The sequence below is a fragment of the Manacus vitellinus genome, unplaced genomic scaffold, assembly GCF_001715985.3.
Source record: "Manacus vitellinus isolate BGI_N305 unplaced genomic scaffold, ASM171598v3 scaffold_50_pilon, whole genome shotgun sequence".
NCBI classification, from domain to species: Eukaryota; Metazoa; Chordata; class Aves; order Passeriformes; family Pipridae; genus Manacus; species Manacus vitellinus.
Genome location: NW_021940612.1, coordinates 1,260,633 through 1,279,193, shown reverse-complemented (window position 1 = coordinate 1,279,193; position 18,561 = coordinate 1,260,633). Strand labels below are relative to the sequence as shown.

Sequence of the window (18,561 nt, the reverse complement as noted above, 5' to 3'; positions counted from 1 at the left end):
ATCCGTTCTTCTACCAGCCTGTACTTGTACTTGGGATTGCCCTGATCCAGGTGCAGGACCTTGCCCTCAGCCTTGTTGAACGTCATGAGGTTCACACAGGCCCATCTTTCAAGCCTGTCAAAGATGACATACCGTCCCTTCAGCGTGTCTACCACACCACTCAGCTTGGTGTCATCAGCAAACTTGCTGAGGGTGCACTTGATACCACTGTTCATCTTGAATTTGAATGTCTGACTTGGACATGCCTTTCAGATGCACTGAGTATGTGGAAACTCCAGTTAGAGCTGAGGAGAAGTTTGCCCTTATGCAAAGCCACGTTAGCTACCTGTCTGGACTTGCTGATTTGAAAGAAAATGCTACTACATTATAAAGCACAGTAAGATATTAATCTGAAACCAGTTATATTAGCATTATTGGTTTATTAAGTTGAATTTACTGCTGTTTCTGAGAACTGTGGGTGAGTGGCTCTGTTTCAGAACATGGGAAAAGCATTCAGAAGCAAACAAGCAATTAAACCTCACAGCATCCCTGTGAAATATTTCTAGAAAAAATATGGAGAAATGACATAACTAATTCCAAATTCTGTAAGTTGGGGTAGGTCAACACAGATAAACTCCATTTCCCCAGCCCTATGCTCCAGTCTGACTGGAAGACAAACATATGCAGTCTGGAAGCTGTGCATCATTATCAATGAAATGGGATGCCTAGACTCTGCCTCTCATTGTAGCTGGTGAATTTGAAAGGAATGGCATGCTAACATAGCAATAAAATCTTCTGAATCACCAGTTTTGTGCTTAGCCAGTATGAATTCTAGGGCAGACCCTCTGCTTTATCAGTGGTTTTTGAACCTTGATCTGCTGATTTTCATTCCCCTGTATCGCTGACCGGAATACATAATCTTGTGTACACGTGGAATAATTCTGGCATCTTATGCCTGCATTGCTCAGCACAGTTAAGAAATGATCTAATCGCCTGATTTAAAAGTAGTGTTTGATTTAGCAGGTTGGTGAACTCTGCATTGCAATAAAAGATGAGTCATTTTTATAGACTGTGGGAAAGCAGCCAAGTGGAGTTTAACCAGAGTTCGTTAACACTTCATGCATTAGTTGCATATCAGTAGTACATATTCAAAGCAAGTATCTTGTCAAGAGGGCAATTTCCAGTGCTATCCATGGACTCTAAAATGCTTCTAAGAAAAAGAAATTTAGCCTTGTTCAAGAAAAAAAGCCACAAAGGTGGGCAACTTTCAGAAAACTCAGAGTATCAAGGAAGGACAAATGTGGAAGAGTAAGAGTAAGGCTGCCATGGAGGCCTCTTTGCATTCCAAAAGAAGAATGTCTTCCACACTGTCAGACTTGAGGCTTGATTCTGTCTCCTCTGTAGCTGTCTGTCTGGCCCTCTTTTCTCTTTTTGTATCAAGTAAAAGGAAATGTAAGTAGAGAAAGCTTGGATGTTTTGTAAGGCAAACCTCTTAGATTTCTACGTAACATAAAAGAATAAACACACCTCAGGTAAGGAACTTTTTTGAACTTAATAAAGGAAACTCTCAGACTATCATGAAAAAGGAATAGTTAGTTGCTATTAAGTAGCTGGTTGCTAAAACATAAAAAAGAATATTGTTTAGGTGGAGAATTACATGAAGTGTCTTAGATTTTGTGGTGGGAAGGTCTTATATGACAGCTATATTTTACTAGCTATATTAATAGTTCAAGAACTACTTCTAGAACAGGGCCTAGATATTTTTGTACCGTGTTTGTGTTGTATCTACTATAACAAAATCTTCACCCATAGCTGCATCTCCTGGGTGTTAATACAATACAATTAAACAATTACAGGATCATGTTAGTATCAATACAATACTTGCTGTATTGCTTAACTGATGGTTAAGCCAAATAGATAATTGCCAAATACCTAGGATATTTTTCTTTCTGCTGGTATCTTATTATGAAGTAATTCATCTTTTAAAATAGACTGTCTTATTGAAAACTTCTGTCACGGCCTCATCTAGTGTGTTTGACTATGTAAAGAGTGAAAACTAAAGGGCTACATGTAGGCTGATAGATGTTACATGTCACATGAGATGTGAAGACCTGCTGTTATCTTTCTGAAGGTGCAGCATTTTACCATAACAACAAGTTGCTGCCTAACCTTCTGAGTACATCTGGCAGGGTTATAGACAAACTGTAGCCAAATGAAAAATAATTCCTGTACAGTATATAGATATATGCCCCTTGATAGGGACTCTTTGCCCCTATCAAGCATGAGTTGATTCCGTTCCCTCTTCTTCTTTCTTAATTAAACATGTCACATCTGTTGTAGGGGTGGGTTCATATTCACTACCTGGGCTATAGTACCTGACTGCCTGTAACTGATGGTACTGTTGCTTGCCTTTGCCTTTCTTCGTGGAGAACTAGCTTTGACCCAGTTAGTCTCTTTTGAATCAAAAGTCAGGTTAACTCAGTTACAGCTGAAGAGCTTTGGACTGCTAACTAAAGATAAGTCACATTGCAAGATAACTACATTCCAGAGAAAACAGAGAAAACCTGCAGATCTTGCTGCTCAGAAACAAAGGGTGGGAGTGTTTTACTTTTGGGCAGGGCAGAATAAGGATGCTATTCTTTCTAAGTACAATTAGTGTGGGCTTACAAAAGGAGGATCAGGCCTGAAAAATCTGATATCCTCTTCTGGAGAGGGGAAAACAGCAGGGACACTATTGACATGACTAACCAAGACCAGGGAAAAGCTTTTCATACAGTAGCATACAAAAGGCTTAATCCCAAAACCGAGGAGTGAGGTAGATAGACAGTTGAAGTGGATAAGAAGTTAGTTGCAAATCCAAAGACAAACTGGTGCAAGGTAGAATTACAAAGCCAAGAAATGGATTTCTGTGGGACTGGAAAGAAAAAGGAGCAGTGAGACAGTTAAGGGAAGACTGCCTTTGACGATTGTGTTTTTTCACAGATAACAGTGTCAGGGTGTTCAACACAAGTCTATTGATTCTCAGTTCAAGAGAATCACTTGGATCTCTTATGACAAAGCAATATCTACAAACAAGTAAATTCAATATTAGGTATCTTTAAGGTCAGATGCACTGGTGTAACCAATTGAATTGATTATTTATGTTATGAACCCCAAACCATCTATTCTTCACAGGCGAGAATACATTCTAAGGTTGGGGGTTCGATCCCTGTATGGCCCATTCACTTAAGAGTTGGACTCAATAGTATCTGGAGATACTATTGGTGGGTCCCTTCCAACTCAGAATATTCTGTGATTCTGTGATTCTTTTCCTTTGTGTCCCTGTGGCAATCCTGATTGCTGAGAACTACTTCAGTGGTAGTTTGCTGCTAAGACCTTGAAGCACAGAAGGCATGTCAGAGTTTTCCTGTGCTTCTACTCCCTACAGTCAGACTCGAACTGTGGCTGGAGGTGGTCCTTTAAGGCCTGCCAGCTTCCTAAGGCTGTGTCTAGACATATTTTGTTGGCAACTCCAGGTGGCCACCCTTCTGTGCTCTCTGTTTTGCAGGACAAGGGCATGGATAGTTTCTCATATGAGTTATGAGTTATGTCACCACTTCACTGCTTTAAACATTCATCTTAGAGGCTGAGTAAAGACTCTGGTTAGCTATCTTGATGTACAAGCATGACTACTTTTTAGTAAAGTAGCTTTAATCTGTTGTGAGAGCTCTCACTGCCCCATTTTTGAGTTCCCAGGGTATCACTCCATCTACCAGCTGTGAGGCCAAGTGAAGATCCCTGTATCAGATCTGGATAATACACTAGCACTCTGCCAGTCAGCCCTAGCTCAGCATATTAAACTATATCCGTTTCTAAAGGAATAGTAGCAGACTACTCAGCACCCTACAGACTTACCGCTGCATTCCCCTTTGGCCTTTCTGTCACTTGTTGGGGAACAGCTGATAACCTGGTCTCATGAGGTTCACAGCTGAAGTGAAAATACCTGTCTCCAGCTGGAACTGTTGGTTGGGCCTTGATGGCAGTAACAGAGCTTACTGGCCCTGCCCAGCCTTCCCCATACCCTCCCGCATCCTGCCACATCAGCTCTGCAGGACTGTCAGCCCCTGCCCCAGTGAGGCCACAGCAGGGTCATGCTCTGACTCCCCTCAACCCTGCTGAACCCTGGGGTTGTTGTCCCAGCAACTCCTCCGTTTGGGTGTACTAAAGTTGTAAGAAAAGCTGAAAGACCCATATTCTATCTATCACTGCTATCTCTAGTAGAACTGTGCTATGGAGCTTGTGAGGCTGAAACCTGAACTATTCCCTATCATGGAGGATATTATAATGAGTTTAAAAGAGATGCACTGGAGGATAGACAAGTTCATTGTTGAGATGGGGGAGGGGGCTTAGACTAGGGAATTAGTTTTTGGGGATCTCAAACCATGACAGGGTTAATTTATTTTGTGGTTGTCATGGGTACACTGAGTGGTTTACACTTGAGAAGCCACATGACTGTGACTGAGAAACAAGGGAGGTCTCAGATGACAACAATGGAATCAAAGGAGTGGGGTGCCTGTAAATGTTTGGTGTGCATCCTAGCAGAAGTGTAATAAATCAGTTCAGAGAAGTGAAAATTTCTGTTTTATTCCAGTTATTCTGCTCTGCAAGAAGCTGTGCCAGGGAGGGTTTAGGATGGATATTAGAAAAATGGTTGGGCACTGGAACAAGCTCTCCATGGAAGTGGTCACAGCACCAAGCCTGACAAGAGTCCAAGATGCATTTAGACAATGCTGTCATGTTGTGACTCTTGGGGCTGTCCTGCGCAAGGCCAGGAGCTGGACTCGATGACCTTTTCGAGTCCCTTCCAGCTCAGCATATTCTGTGATTCCGTGACGTGTCCTTCCGCACAGGACTCTCCCTTCCCGGACTCCGCAGCAGTGCCCTCCCGCTGACCGCCGCGGGGTCACAGCGTGTGGGCCCCGCCCCGCGGCGGCGGTGACGCGCGACGGCGGTAACGCCCCAGAAATAGCGGGGCGAGCCCGGGCTTCCCCCGTCGGCGGCAGCGGCGCCCGTGACCCTGACCCTGCCCGTGCTCCAGGCGGCGGCGGCGGCGGCTCCTCCTGCTTTCCTCCTCCCAGGCTGAGTACGGCAGCCCCGGTGCTCCGGCTGGCTCTCGCCGGCCACAACAGCCCTCGGGCGCCCGCCCGCCCCGCGGCGCGCTCACTCCGCAATATGGTGGAGCCTCGGGCGGAGCGGCGGGGGCTGCGGCTCCGGGTGCGGCGCTCGCCATGGGGCCGCCCCTGCTGCCTCCGCCCTGGCGGGCCCCTCGCCCCGCGTCCCAGTGGGTTTTGGTAGGCTGGCAGAAGTTCTTTCGGGACCAGAAAGTCTCGAGATCCTCGAACGCCCCCGGGAGTGGCGTTGGAAAGCCTCGTCCCGGAAGCAGCCCGTGGTGGCACTTGGGAAACTGGGGCGCCTTCCTGCCTGGGGTAGAGCGGTGAGCCAGGACGGGCGCCGTGGCGGTTCTGCATGGCTGTCGTGCTGCTTGCTGGTCTTTCACTTCTTCCCATAGCGAGGGGAGAAAGTAGAAATTAAGTTTGTGACGTAGCTCAGTGTGCTTTCCTGTTTAGAGTCTTTTGCTGTCTCTGAAATATGCTTGGACTTCGACTCCAGGCATCTTACTCACCTGTATCTCAAAGCCTGTCTTGTGTATGTGCCATGCTTGTGTTGCCTAAACCAAGTTTTGGATTTCTAAATTGTTACAATAAAATCTGATTCCTGTATGCAAGAAGTGAACATTCTGATCCCGTTAAATGGAGTGGATCATAAGAAGGTTGTTGCTTTCAAAGTTTGGTGCTTAGATGAAGTGGATATGAGAACACCATGTCTTGAATATGCTTCTTTCACAGACTGTGTAAGGTTCAAGACCTGAAAAAATGGCATTGGCAGCAATTGATCCGCAGCAGGTATGTCTGAGTTAGTCCCATATTTTTTTTGTCTAGATCAGAAAAATAGGAGTCAGCTAACCCCTTTCTCTTTTAAACAGAATATTGTATTGAGGGTTGTCAACCTTCCTTTGGTGAGCTCCACCTATGATATGGTCTCTACAGCTTACATCACCACTAAGGATAACCATCCTTATTTGAAGTCAGTATGTGAGGTAGCAGAGAAAGGAGTGAAGACAATTACATCGGTAGCTGTGACAAGTGCTATGCCTATCATCCAGAAGCTGGAACCGCAAAGTAAGGCAAAGATGAAGCTGTTGATAACTTCAGTTCAGCTGATTGTTTTATATATCCAGATGCACTTATAGTTTAACATGGTCATGCAGGTCTGGAGTGCTGTCTCGGGTAGCTGACTAAACCTATTGCCTGGCCTAAGTAACTGATTATAGATGGTATGACTTAAAAAAAATTGTGCAGAGTGAAAGCAGATTCCATCTTTTGTAGTACTAAACTGATTGACTCCTTTTGATACGCAGGATGATTAAGTAATCTCTTGCTCAACACCTTTCTTGCCTTTCACCTGGTTTCAAATGCTACTGTTTCACTTCCTCACACTGAGGACTGGTTACTTTGGAAACTGTGTCACAAGGCTGTCCTAACCAGGAGCCTGGTTTCATGATATGGCAGTGGGCAAGGTGTTTCAGCTTTTTCTATAGTTGCTTGTAAATTATCGAATGGATTTTCTCTGCCTACAAGTGATTTTTTTTTTTTCTGGCACTGTAAATCTGCCTTGTTCTTGGGCTTTGTTGCCTCAAAGCTCACTGAAGGGGTAAGGAATACTTTTAAGAGTGTTGCATGAGTTCTGTTTCAAGAGGAATTTTCAATTTGAATTATTTATACTAGGGGGAAAAAACAATTAAAGCCAACTCTTGTAATTTCTTTTATAGTTGTAGTTGCCAACAACTATGCATGTATAGGTCTAGACAAAATTGAAGAGAGGCTGCCTATACTGAATCAACCCACTGATAAGGTAAGTTCTTTCCATGTAAATATGCTAAGGTGGAGAACCATACACCCTTCTTTTTTTTATCACTGAAAACCAGGGAGACAGATTTCAAAAAGCCATGCCTGAACCACAGCTTTAAAGCAATGAGGAAGTCACAGGTGTAGCTGTTGAACTGTTTGATGCCTTTGTGAGGCCATTAAGCATTTTTTACTTTAAATTTTTCCGTTGTTTGACACCTCTGTCTATAGATGCAGTTCACTGGTGGGTGTAATTTTTTTACACTCAAGTCTTTGTCTCTTTCCTGCTCAGTGTGAATAAAATAGTGATTGGATTACAATCCCTGAAGTGTTTTGAGCTGAAGGCTGCATGGCAGTCATATCTTGTTGTGTCTTGTACATATGTTTTCAGGGCATATGTTTTCAGGGCAGAATTTTTCCTAGATAACCTATACTTTTACAAACTTTAACATAAATTTATTATTTCCTGGATTATGTAGCTCTCACCAATAAATATTTTTAGTGAATCAATGTATTTCCTACGGCAGGTTGTTGCCAATGCCAAGGATGTAGTTGTTGGAGCCAGAGAAGCTGTAACAACCACTGTGACTGGTGCCAAGGAAACTGTTGCTCACACGATCACTGGAGTTGTGGGCAAGACTAAAGAAGCAATGCAAGACAGCTTAGAAATGACTAAGTCAGTTGTCAATGGGAGCATTAATGCTGTCCTGAGAAGTCGTGTGGTGCAAATGGTGAGCAGTGGAGTGGACAGTGCTCTCACTAAATCAGAGACCCTTGTAGACCAGTATTTCCCACTTACAGAAGCAGAACTAGGTAAGACCAATTGAAGCTTTGATTTTTTTGGAATGCTTGTATTAGCGAGAAGGAAGCAATCATCCATTTATTGCTTATTTATAGTGGGGAGGGAGCATGTGCTTCCTAAGCTGCCTTTTGCCTTGCTGGATGTAATGACATCTTCACAGGGGAAACATAATGAAAGTAAGGATTTCCATGTAAGATGATCTATCTTGTTGCTAAAGGACTACTCAGCAACTTCAGTATTCAGCTGTTACTAGGCAGATAAAATTGTCTCAGACCTCTTTAAGTTTTCCTCCAGTGATCAATTTGCTTCCTTTCAACATACGTAGAGAAAGAAGCTGCAAACGTTGAAGGTTTTGAAGTTGGAGTTCAAAAGCCAAGCTACTATGTTAGATTAGGATCCCTGTCTTCAAAACTCCGCACACGTGCCTACCAACAAGCCTTAAACAAAGTTAAAGATGCTAAACAGAAAAGCCAGGAGACAATCTCTCAGCTCCACCACACTGTTAGTCTGGTAAGTTTTGAGCTTTCACTTGAGGTGTAAAAAGCAAATTTTGGCATAGTTTTAGAGTGAAGAAAACAGCCAAAAGAGCAATAGGAAGACTGGAATCGCTGCCTCACACTAAATGCATTTTCCAAATACAAAGCATTTGCCATCAAGAGATTTTCATCACCATTCAGGAGATGTCCTAAATCAAGCTGAGCTGCGATTGTGCAGCTGCTTGTAGGCACTCCAGAAATAAAAGTGACATATTTAAAATTGTATTCATGTTTTGTAGTTCTGGGTTTGACACTTGACTCAGTGACAAAAGTGTTTTGCAATTTAGACACACTTCAGTTCTTTAGGTCCTTTATGTTAACAAAATGTCAGATTCCTTTGGGGCTTGCTGCTCTTGCTGGTTCTGTCTCTGGGTGTTTCTGGGTACTTCAGTAGTCTTATCCTAACAATGTACCTTTATGTACAGGACAAACTGCACATAAAGTGTCATGGCCACCTGCACACTTTCAGTTCCTTCTGTAGGATGCCAGTGGGGGACGCAGAAATGGTTGAGGCAGTCTCAAAACTGCTCCCAGTGTTCAGTTCTTTGAAGACAAGAAACACATTCTTATGCTCCCAAAGTCCTTTATACTGAACTTCTGACATATTTAAAAAGAAGATTACAAAACAGTCAAGGTAGGGTAGCCTTTAAGGAACTGCTTGGACTCTTTGCTCTACTTCCTTATTTGGCTGTCTTTCAGATCGAGTATGCCAGAAAGAACGTGAATAGTGCCAATAAGAAACTTCTTGGTGCTCAGGAAAAGCTTTATCAATCCTGGGTAGAATGGAAGAAAAATACAGGCCAAAATGACGGTGGTGAACTGCGTAGTGCTGAGGTAAATAGATGTAAATGTACACTAGAGATAAATGGATTGTATACTGTGAAGGTAATGGAAAACTAACAGTCCCTGAAGTGTGCATCAGAGAAGCTTATGTGCAAATGTGAAATCGGGATGCTGAAGCTCAGGGCAGTTGACTAGTGAAAAGTAGGGGATGCAAGCTCTTAAATGAGCCTACCTCCTGCAAACACTCTAGGATTCATTCTCCTCTCATGAGAATGCTCATCCTGTTTGGTATGTGAACCTGTGTTGGGATGTCCATATGTAAATCAGCTAGAACTCACTTATCTGATGTGTCCAGACCAGAAATAACAATTTGTTAGCATAAAGCAGTCTTAGGCACAGGCTCAGGTAGTCCTACATGTAGCTTTAAACAGTGGTTCATTGATTAGGATATACTTACCTGCTGTGACTTGTTATCCGGAGCTGAAACAAGAGTTTGCTTGTCTGTCACTAGGCAGAAGCCATCAGTGTTTCTGTTCACAAAGTACTTGAGTGCTGAAGAGATATCAAGTACTTTTAAGTCTCTGACTCTTCAGACTTAAGGCCCATTTTATTATCTGCTATAGCTTTATTTCACTTATATCCCCTTTACTTTGCTTCTTCATGTATCTTGAGCAACATAAAGTTGCTACAGTCATAAAACGACCCTAATATGCTGTTATACTTTTTCTTTCTAGTACATTGAGTCAAGAACTCTAGCTATTGCACAGAGCCTCACTCAGCAACTTCAGACCACTTGCCTCACACTGGTCTCAAGCCTACAGGGGCTGCCGCAGAATGTGCAGGATCAGGTTTACAGTGTTGGGTCAATGGCAGGTGATGTCTACCAGAGCTTTCGGTCTGCATCCTCCTTCCAAGAATTATCAGACAGCTTTCTTACAGCTAGTAAAGGACAGCTGAAGAAAATGAAGGAGTCTCTGGATGATGTGATGGATTATCTTGTTAACAACACGCCTCTCAACTTGCTGGTAGGTCCCTTTTACCCACAATTGCCTGGCATTCAGCATGCTGAGAGCAAAGGTGAAGGGGAGAAAAATTCCAGCCAGAAAGACAAACAGCCTGAACACACTACTGAATAAACTGCATAGCATGCATGTACTCTGCTGACCGACAAAACAAGTGGCCTTACCAAGTGTAGCTGTCAAAAAAGCCTTGGTGAAAAATCCATAAATATAGGAGGAGGGGAAAATCTACAGAGACAGGACACACTTACGTATAAGCTGTGTATTGTCCTGTGTAGTTAAGCCACTCTAAAAACTCGAACTGTCTCAAGTGCCTAAGTATTGTCAGCTTACAGTTGTCAAGATGCCTTGTTTGTCTGTCGAGAAACCTCACTATGCTTATCTGTGGTATTAATACCATTAGTATAACTGAAACCTACCCTAGCTAAAAGCTTTTGTTTTGTTCCTTGATCTCTACCAGAAGGCTATAAAAGCCTTAATACTATGAAATGCATTTAAAAGCCCTGCAGTCTAGGTACACTTTCAGTCTATGTTTGCTGCAGATCACACTTTTGATAATTATGGATCTGTCTCAGACTCTATTCCTACACAATTCATGACAAAAGTTCTGTGAGCGCAGGATGCCAAAGCTGAAAGTGGGGTTTCTGAACGGGTCAGCTGGAGTTAAATGCTGTGACAGAGTTAACATTAATATAAACTTAACTATTGTTTAACCCAGTAACTTGATCACAGAATCATAGAATATGTCAAGCTGGAAGGGACCCATAAGCATCATCAAGTCCAACTTCCTGCTCCTCGCAGGATTACCTAAAACTAAACCATATGATTAAGAGTGTCATCCAGATGCTCCTTGAATGTTTCCTTGGGGACCCTGCTCCAGTGATGGACCAAATAATTATCAATACATTTTTTTTCATATTCAGTATAAAGGTATTCATTCATGCTGTTTGTACCCAAATGCCTGCTGTTGTCCGTGTGTGTTTTTTATAGGCATCCTTTTGTAATTCATGTTGTATGTTAGTAATAAATGCTTTAGTAGCCAATGTCTGTCTCCATTTCAGTGGTGTTTTAAAACAGAGTAACTTGCTCTTCTGTGACTCCTTCAAACCAGGTCTAGCAGAAAGCAAGCTTGACATGCAAATGAGATAGATGTGCATTGAAAATGTGTTTGTGTATCTATAGATAGATAAGATATTGCTGCAGCATTTCCTTCCTCCCTTAGAGTCTGTGTGCATCCCTCCCCTGAATCTTAGCTTTACTGCTGCTTTTTTTGGTCCTTGCTGTTGTCCACCTTTAGTGATGACCTAAGCTGTGAGCTACTGGATGTTTTAATATTGAAAAAAAGAAGGATATGCACAAAAGAACCCTCTCCTCCCTTCACAGTAGGTGTTTGGTGTGCATGAAACTGCTGGCTGTCTGTTGGCTCCCTATAAACAGTGTATACTTCTCAGCTGCAACACCAGTTTAAACTTGTTTAACTTTATCTAACCTCCTTTGAACTTGAGTGACAAATGTACACTCAGCTACTTGGGTACAGTTTTTCCTCAGTAAATACTGTGAATCCCTCCACTGGAAAAGAATTACTGTCACTAGGAAATAAGCTTTCTTGGTTGGGGGCTGTCCAGGTAAGTTGTATCTGTGTTACTAGTGCATGCCCTGTACAACTTTTGAGTTGCAATCATTTAGAGTAGCAATGCTGGCCACCATTTTCAAAGAGGTCACCAAATAGTGTGAAGCAAATGGAGTTCAAAGGAAGCTTATCACATAGTGGCACATTGCTTCATGGAACAATACCTCTGTCTGGCACAATGTGGGCACTAAAGCAAATTACCTGTTATCTAGCCATCTACTGTGAGAGGGATTGCTTAGCTGTTAAGTCAGGTTTGGCCTAGAAGCGTGAGGAAGACTTTTTAAGCACAATATTAAACAAATTGTAACAACATAATTAAAGAAGTGTTATCTATAATCCTCCCTGCTTTAAATATTTACTTTATGTAGGGAGTTGTTTAGCATAAAATTAACATAAGAGGATGAGATACTCTTTTCCAATTAGTGCCTGAGTTAAGACTTCTGGAGTGCTTTCAGCAATTAACTTCTTTTAAAGTTTACTTTAACTGTTGCATGAGCCAGCCAGAGACTATCCTTCTTTATCTCCATTTATAATAAAATTTTAGAGTGCATCCACTGTTGTAGATGTGTTCAGCAACAGAATGGAACTAATTAGGTCTGGGAGCAGCTGGCTGTTTAAAGAAGGGAATTCCCATTCTTCTATACATTTTAAAATCTAATTGCTCTGGGACTTCATCTTGAGCTGATCAATCAAATAAAATATCAAAACTTTTCACTGTTTTTTTTTAAAGATGGAGAAATAAACAGCATCATCTGCTATTAGTGAACAAGCAGTACATCTCTGTTCTGCCTTAAGTTGTGCTACTGGTTTGTACCCTTACATGGCTGTCCAGCTTTACTAAGCCTCAGCAAGCAGATGAAATAGAAAGCAAGGGAAACTGATACCAGCCTAGACCTTCAAAGCACTTCTCCCTCACCGTGCGCTATCGGGTTGCTTCTGTGTAAAGTTCATTGACTTCTGACAGCTGACCTACAACTGGTGGCTGCAAACAGCAGTGCCTGGTTAAATGCTGGGCTTATAGCCTGTTAGTCTAAAATGCTATATGTAGGTTCCTGTGCTGTGCTATTGTGATAAGTGGTAGTTTTGTTGGATGCTGCCCAGCCACTGAGTGCTTTAAGTTTTATCCACCCCCCATCCCCCAAATAGAATTAGGAACCCTTCCCTAGTGGAAGAAAGGACTGACTAACAGCAAATAAGTATATTCCTGATTCATTATATAGAATAAAGTTCTCTGGATTGAGATTATTATTATATCCTGCTAATACAGACAGCACTGAATGTTTCAGCTGAATTGCAGCTGGAGCTGGCGTGGGTATCTTCTTGTAGATAATTTAGCACAGCATATCCCCACGCTCTAGTCTTACTGCAGCTGTACAGACAGAACTTATTTTTCTCTCGTGCAGCAAGAGAGAGCAAGTATTAAAATGCCCACTGGAGGCAAAAACGATGCAGACACCTTCCAAAGTCATCTTTCTCTTTTTGCCACTGTTGTTTTTGACTGAAGCTAAGGTGCTTCCTTTCAAATAAAGGAGGGAAACCAGAGCAGAGTTTGCTCATGAATTTTCCTGCCATCCTACCTGTTTCTCTGTAATTGCATGTATCAAACAATTCAGGTGCACTACACAGAAACTTGCTTGCTCTCAGTCCAAAATCACTTTTGAGGATATAGCTTGGGCTAGAAAGCTGTGAAGTTTCTCTAAGCTGTGAAGTTACCTTCTAAAAAAGGTAAGACCATATACGTTGAAAATGATAGGAAATAAGTTCAACTCTTTGCAGCAAGGCAGATAAACTAGATGAAATGGAAGCATGTCAAAGGCTGATAGCCATACAAAACCTGGGAAGATAAAGGTTAAAATAGTAACATAATTACCTAGGCTATTTAGTGTTTATTTAGAATTCAGATACTGTTTCTCTTTAAGAGATCACTCAAAAATTGTTCATGCTAGTTGACCCTTCCTCCTTTCAGGTGCAGTCGACAGAGAACTATTATTCTATCATTGCTAGCAGTCCTTTTCTACAAGAGCTCTAAATATAAGCATTTGTAAATAGCTCCATATGGTACGCAAGTTTGGCAAACGTCATATTTATAGCATTGGCCAAAGCCAAATTACAAGATTTGTATAAGAACTGGAGTTGAAGCTGGTTTACCTCAAACTAAAGAAAGGTGGAAAACTTTTGAAATGTCATCTATTCTTCAAGATTAATTTTTTGCGTTAGTATTTTCCAGAATTCAAGTTAGAATAATATTTTATAGCTAGTAAAATAGGTGAAAGGGTTTGGGAACAAATGATGAATTATTTTTTGTTATTTAAAAAAAAAGCATAACTACCAAGGAAAAACTTATTTAAACCATCTAATTAAAAAGAGGAAACAGAACTAAACATTTTTAAGCATGATCTGTTAGTAATTTGCATGATCAGAAAGTTTTACATGCCACAGCTTGCTGGAGGTATTGCATAGCGTTTTGTTAAATTTATTTGTGTTCATATTAAGGTGGCAATTTCACTTCTTTTGGATAATACAGTCTGATGACTAAAAATAGGCGCTTTGTTTTGAAAATGCACGAAATGAGAGCAATCTGTGGCTCAGTTCTGAAAACATATTTAGCAAGAAAAAATTGATCAAAGTTGTTAGTATTGATGTTACTGTTTGTGTATGAAGACAGCAAAACACCTGAAGTATGTTCTGTACTATTCCATGTAAGGTTTTTGCAAGTTGTGCACTTTTCTGTGTAAATGATTTAACTGCATCCTATGGAGAAATAGCATGAAGAAGGGTTGTATCTTATGCTTCTTGCAAGAATTGATAGGAAGTTGAAACAAAGCAGTAAGTCAACTGTGAAAAGTGGTATGTAAGTGAAGGTCCTTTACTTAAGCAATCCCATAATGCCAAGAGCTTTGCATTGATTTAGTTAGACTGGTGCAGATGTTAGAATGTGCAATTCTAATACAATTTAGCATGTTCAGAACTGAGATAAATCATACTGACATCCACTCTGTTTTACTCTGATGCTGACATACACTTCAATATGAAATTCTTTCATGGCTATGAAAATCTTACTGTTACATTAAAGGAGTCAGGTGCTTTTACTGCATGCATTAAGAAGATGAGGAAAGCACAAACTTAAATTTCAGTGATTGTTCTGTTATCAGTGAGAACAACGTGGATATGAGTAAAAGCCTCTTAAATGTAGGATATAGTAAAAATTTTCACTGGTCAGACACAGTTACTGAACATGGTTATGTGTCCTGCTCAGTGTAAATAAAGAATAAACCAACTCATTTAAACAATTCCTTTGGGCACATTTTTAAATGATTTTGTGTATGGACTACTTAACCTTAGTGTTGTTAAGATACCCTGATTTATACTACAGTATGGAATACAGGGTCATGTACCGATAGTGGGAAAACTTGTTGATTTCTCTAAGTTCAGTAATTAGAGTTTTAGGTAAATTGCTGTAAGCAGAAAGATGCAAGATAATTGTTTCTGGTACAAAGATGTGTTTCCCTCATTCCCTTTTGATTTTGACTTTTTTGAGACAAAAATTACAGATCTCATTTTGATCAAGCTTAGGTTGTCAACAGTAGTGCCTGAAAAGTTACACACTGCTTAAGTTCTTCTAAAACTCAGTTTTAATTAATAATTAATATTTCTAAGTCCCTGGTGCCCTATGACTACCAACTCCGTAAGAAACTGAGTGATTCGCATGCAGCGATTCTGTGCTGTGTACAGCCTGGTAGCTGAAACAGTAATCCCCTTATAATTTGATATATTCTCTGCCCTTCTGAGATATCTTCAAAGCAGGCACAGCATAGCTTTTTTCTTGCCTACCGTCTTTCATAAAAGTAAGTCATAAGGTGTTTTGCAGTTAGGGAATGGATTAAAACTGTTTCTCCAGTCAGCACTGAGATTAAGTTACAGAAATGCATAGAAACCTCTGCAAATTGTTGCTGCTTTGAACATGCAGAACCGAAGTCCTTTCAGCATGCAACAGTTGTTATTTGCTGATACTTTATCTGGCTTCAAGTATGTCTCATCACCAACATTAAAACTAACTACTAATCAAACTACAGATGTAAGCATTTTTCACTTGGTGTAAAAAATTTACAGTTATGAGTAAATTGCTTAATTATATCCCATTTTTCAGAAGTGCCTAAGTAATCTAAGTCCTACTAAAGGGACTTAAGGGTTGGGACTTAAGCTCCTAAGTGTCTTAGCCAACATTTTTAGAAGTCTGTAACATCCATGTATCCACTAATGTCTCTAGCAATTCCTGAAACCTGGCGCTGCTTAACAGTACAGAATACTACACATGTAGTTAAAACAGAGACAAAAGTGAGATTGCAGTTCCAGGTATTTGTTTCCTCAGGAAAGGTTTCATTCAGTAGGCAGGCAGGGCAGTACAGAGCAATCCGTATCAATCTCCTCAGGGCAGATTACTTAATATAGTCCATTGCCTTTATGGAAAGAAGAAAGGCAAAGTAATTTTAAAAACCTCCTTTCTTAATTTTCCAGTCACCACGTTTACCAGCTTCACCAAATTCAGTCCACTGAGTTCATCTCTGTTACATCTCTAATGTGAGGGTCAAAACCACACAGGTACCCCCAAAATACCAGGCAGTGGAAGGATTTGGGAGAATTTATTTTTGGAGTCAAGAGCACTTAACATATCAGCACAAAACTGCACCAGGCCTAGGAAAAGAAGATATGCCTACTGTTCTCGGGGCTTTTATTGTCCCAGGCCCTCCCGACCTTCAAACATGTCCGTAAGAACTTATGTTTTCTCATGCCAGGGAGAGCTTCTCTGGAATGCAGGAAGAGAAAATATCTAAAACTGTCTCTGGCCAAAGAGGAAAGCTTTCTTAAGTGAAAATCCCTAATCTCCTCACAGTAAAATCTTCCGGAAGGGCCTTCTACACTTACATCTACTATAAAATCCTGTCTTCTAAGCAACTGATCTGTATCTTGCATAGTATTTGGTCTCTCTTAATGCTATGTGTTTCATATGTGACTGAGCATATTTCAGTCTGTATTCAGTATATTGGGTCTGATTTCTAGAGATGCTATGTATCTTTGTGTCATGACTTCAGAGAGGAGTACTGCACAAATTTGTTTAGATAAATTGACTGAAATTTCATTCTGACACAGGTTCCAGATTTCACTATTACAGACCTGTCTTCAGAGTCAGATGATATCCCAGACATTTTGGATTTGGATGAAGAGGATCAACAAGACTTTTCACGCACAAATGGCCCTTACACTACAGGGCAAAGAGCGGAATAGAGATCTATTTTGATACAATGTACCTTTGCCATGTTTAATTTAGATTTCTCCTTTTTGAAGGTGAACCTGCCTAGTTTAGGGATTATGGGGATATTTTTTTAAAAATCACTGCCGTTTCATTTAGCTGCATCAAAAATCTGGGGTTTTTTTCTACATAAGGAATGCACACTACATTAATTCATTAGCATAGGTGTCAAGCTCCCATTCTATAAGCCAGGTATAGCCTAACCAGTGTATCCAACTGATCTGATCTTTGTTAATGATTTGTTCTCCTGCTGATAGCGGCCATGAGAACACCCCAGTGCTTTGCATAAAGGGCTGCCAACAAAAGGAGTTGATGAGGATTTGCCCACAAAATTTCCCCTTTCAGTCTACATGAAAAGCAGTTTTGTATCTACCTCTTTGCTGCTGGAAGGGGTAAGAGACTTTGTCTATCTCAAATTTTCTCAAGTTCTTTTTGTTAGGCTCTGCACCTACAGAGCTTAGAAGCTTAGAGCTTTCCTTTGGCAAGAGTGCTTTATGCACAGAAGGACTCCCTTTCTTTCCACATACCTTCTGTGTGCAAATATTTTGGCCATTGTGATGCTATCAGTTGTGGCGCCTAAGACTAGAAGAGGGTAAATGCTTAAAAATTAAAGTTTTCCAGGAATAAGGGTAGCAGTTAGAAAAGGTAAGAGACTGTAAGAAGTGAGGGAAAATGGAGGACGAAGAGATACAGATGTGGGACAAAAGAAAATTGAAAAGAAAAAAAGAAGGAATTGAACGTGAGGATACTTCTGGTAACAGTGTGGGGACTTTTTCTGTTTAAATAAAACGTCGGTTATTTTTTGAGGAATGTTGAGGCCGCGTTTGCTCGCACACAGTAAGTTCTGTAGGAGTTGGGGAGGGTGAGAACGGGGCTGGAGGCGGGCTTGTTAACATTTGTTTTTAAGGACCAGACCGAGCTGCTCCGCCGGGGCGATGCAGCCCGTCGGGAGCCGTGTCACGGCGCTGATCCGTCCAGCGCCGCCCGCACCGCATCGCCCTACTGCGCGGCACCCTGGGAGACTCTGCTTGTGAGCACTTGCAAGTCTGGTCACTGAAATGCCTTGAAATAAAAGTTTGAACCGCACAGCTCGCTTGCCGGTGTGGTTGGGGTTTTTTTCAGTTTGTTTGTTCCGTGTTAAATTTCGCCGTCCGATCGCAAACCCATTTCAACGGGAAGGGCCCGCTGGCGGTTTCCTCGGCGCCCGGACTACACCTCCCGTGAGGCAGCGCGGCCGCCCCGCCTCGCTTTGGGGAGAGCGGTCTCGCGAGGGCGGGGGTGTGGCGCGGGGCGGGGCCGGTGTGGGGCTCTGTTTTGCGCGGGCTGGCGGCGCGAGCGCGCGGGTGCCCGCGGCGGCGAGCGCCCGGGCAGCCATGGCCCACGTCTGCGAGAAGGATCACTTCTGGCTCTACTTGCTGGCCTGGGCGCGACCCGAACAAATGCTCCGAGGACGTGAACGTGGGGACGGTCAGTGCGAGGGAGGGCCGGGGGAGCGAGGCGGGTGGGGCGGTGGCTCTTCCACCGGGAGCGCTCGGCTGGAGCGGGGCGGGACCGTTTCGC

General features: G+C 42.0%; 1 protein-coding gene across 3 annotated transcripts; it reads left to right on the top strand.

Moving 5' to 3' along the window:
• Positions 1 to 5,328: 5,328 nt before the first annotated feature.
• PLIN2 (perilipin 2) lies at positions 5,329 to 18,087 on the top strand. Of its 3 annotated transcripts, XM_018080968.2 has the most exons (9): positions 5,329 to 5,452; positions 5,865 to 5,921; positions 6,002 to 6,197; positions 6,848 to 6,930; positions 7,451 to 7,736; positions 8,051 to 8,235; positions 8,961 to 9,095; positions 9,779 to 10,069; positions 16,842 to 18,087. In XM_018080968.2, the coding sequence occupies exons 2-9, from the start codon at positions 5,892 to 5,894 to the stop codon at positions 16,974 to 16,976; spliced, it is 1,341 nt and encodes a 446-aa protein (XP_017936457.1). In that variant the 5' UTR covers positions 5,329 to 5,452; positions 5,865 to 5,891; the 3' UTR covers positions 16,977 to 18,087. The 3 variants fall into 3 exon arrangements, with proteins under 3 accessions (XP_017936457.1, XP_029818763.1, XP_029818762.1); XM_029962903.1 differs by lacking the exons at positions 5,329 to 5,452; positions 16,842 to 18,087 and adding an exon at positions 11,361 to 16,834 and having other exon boundaries at positions 5,473 to 5,921; XM_029962902.1 differs by lacking the exons at positions 5,329 to 5,452; positions 16,842 to 18,087 and having other exon boundaries at positions 5,475 to 5,921; positions 9,779 to 11,106.
• Positions 18,088 to 18,561: the final 474 nt, after the last annotated feature.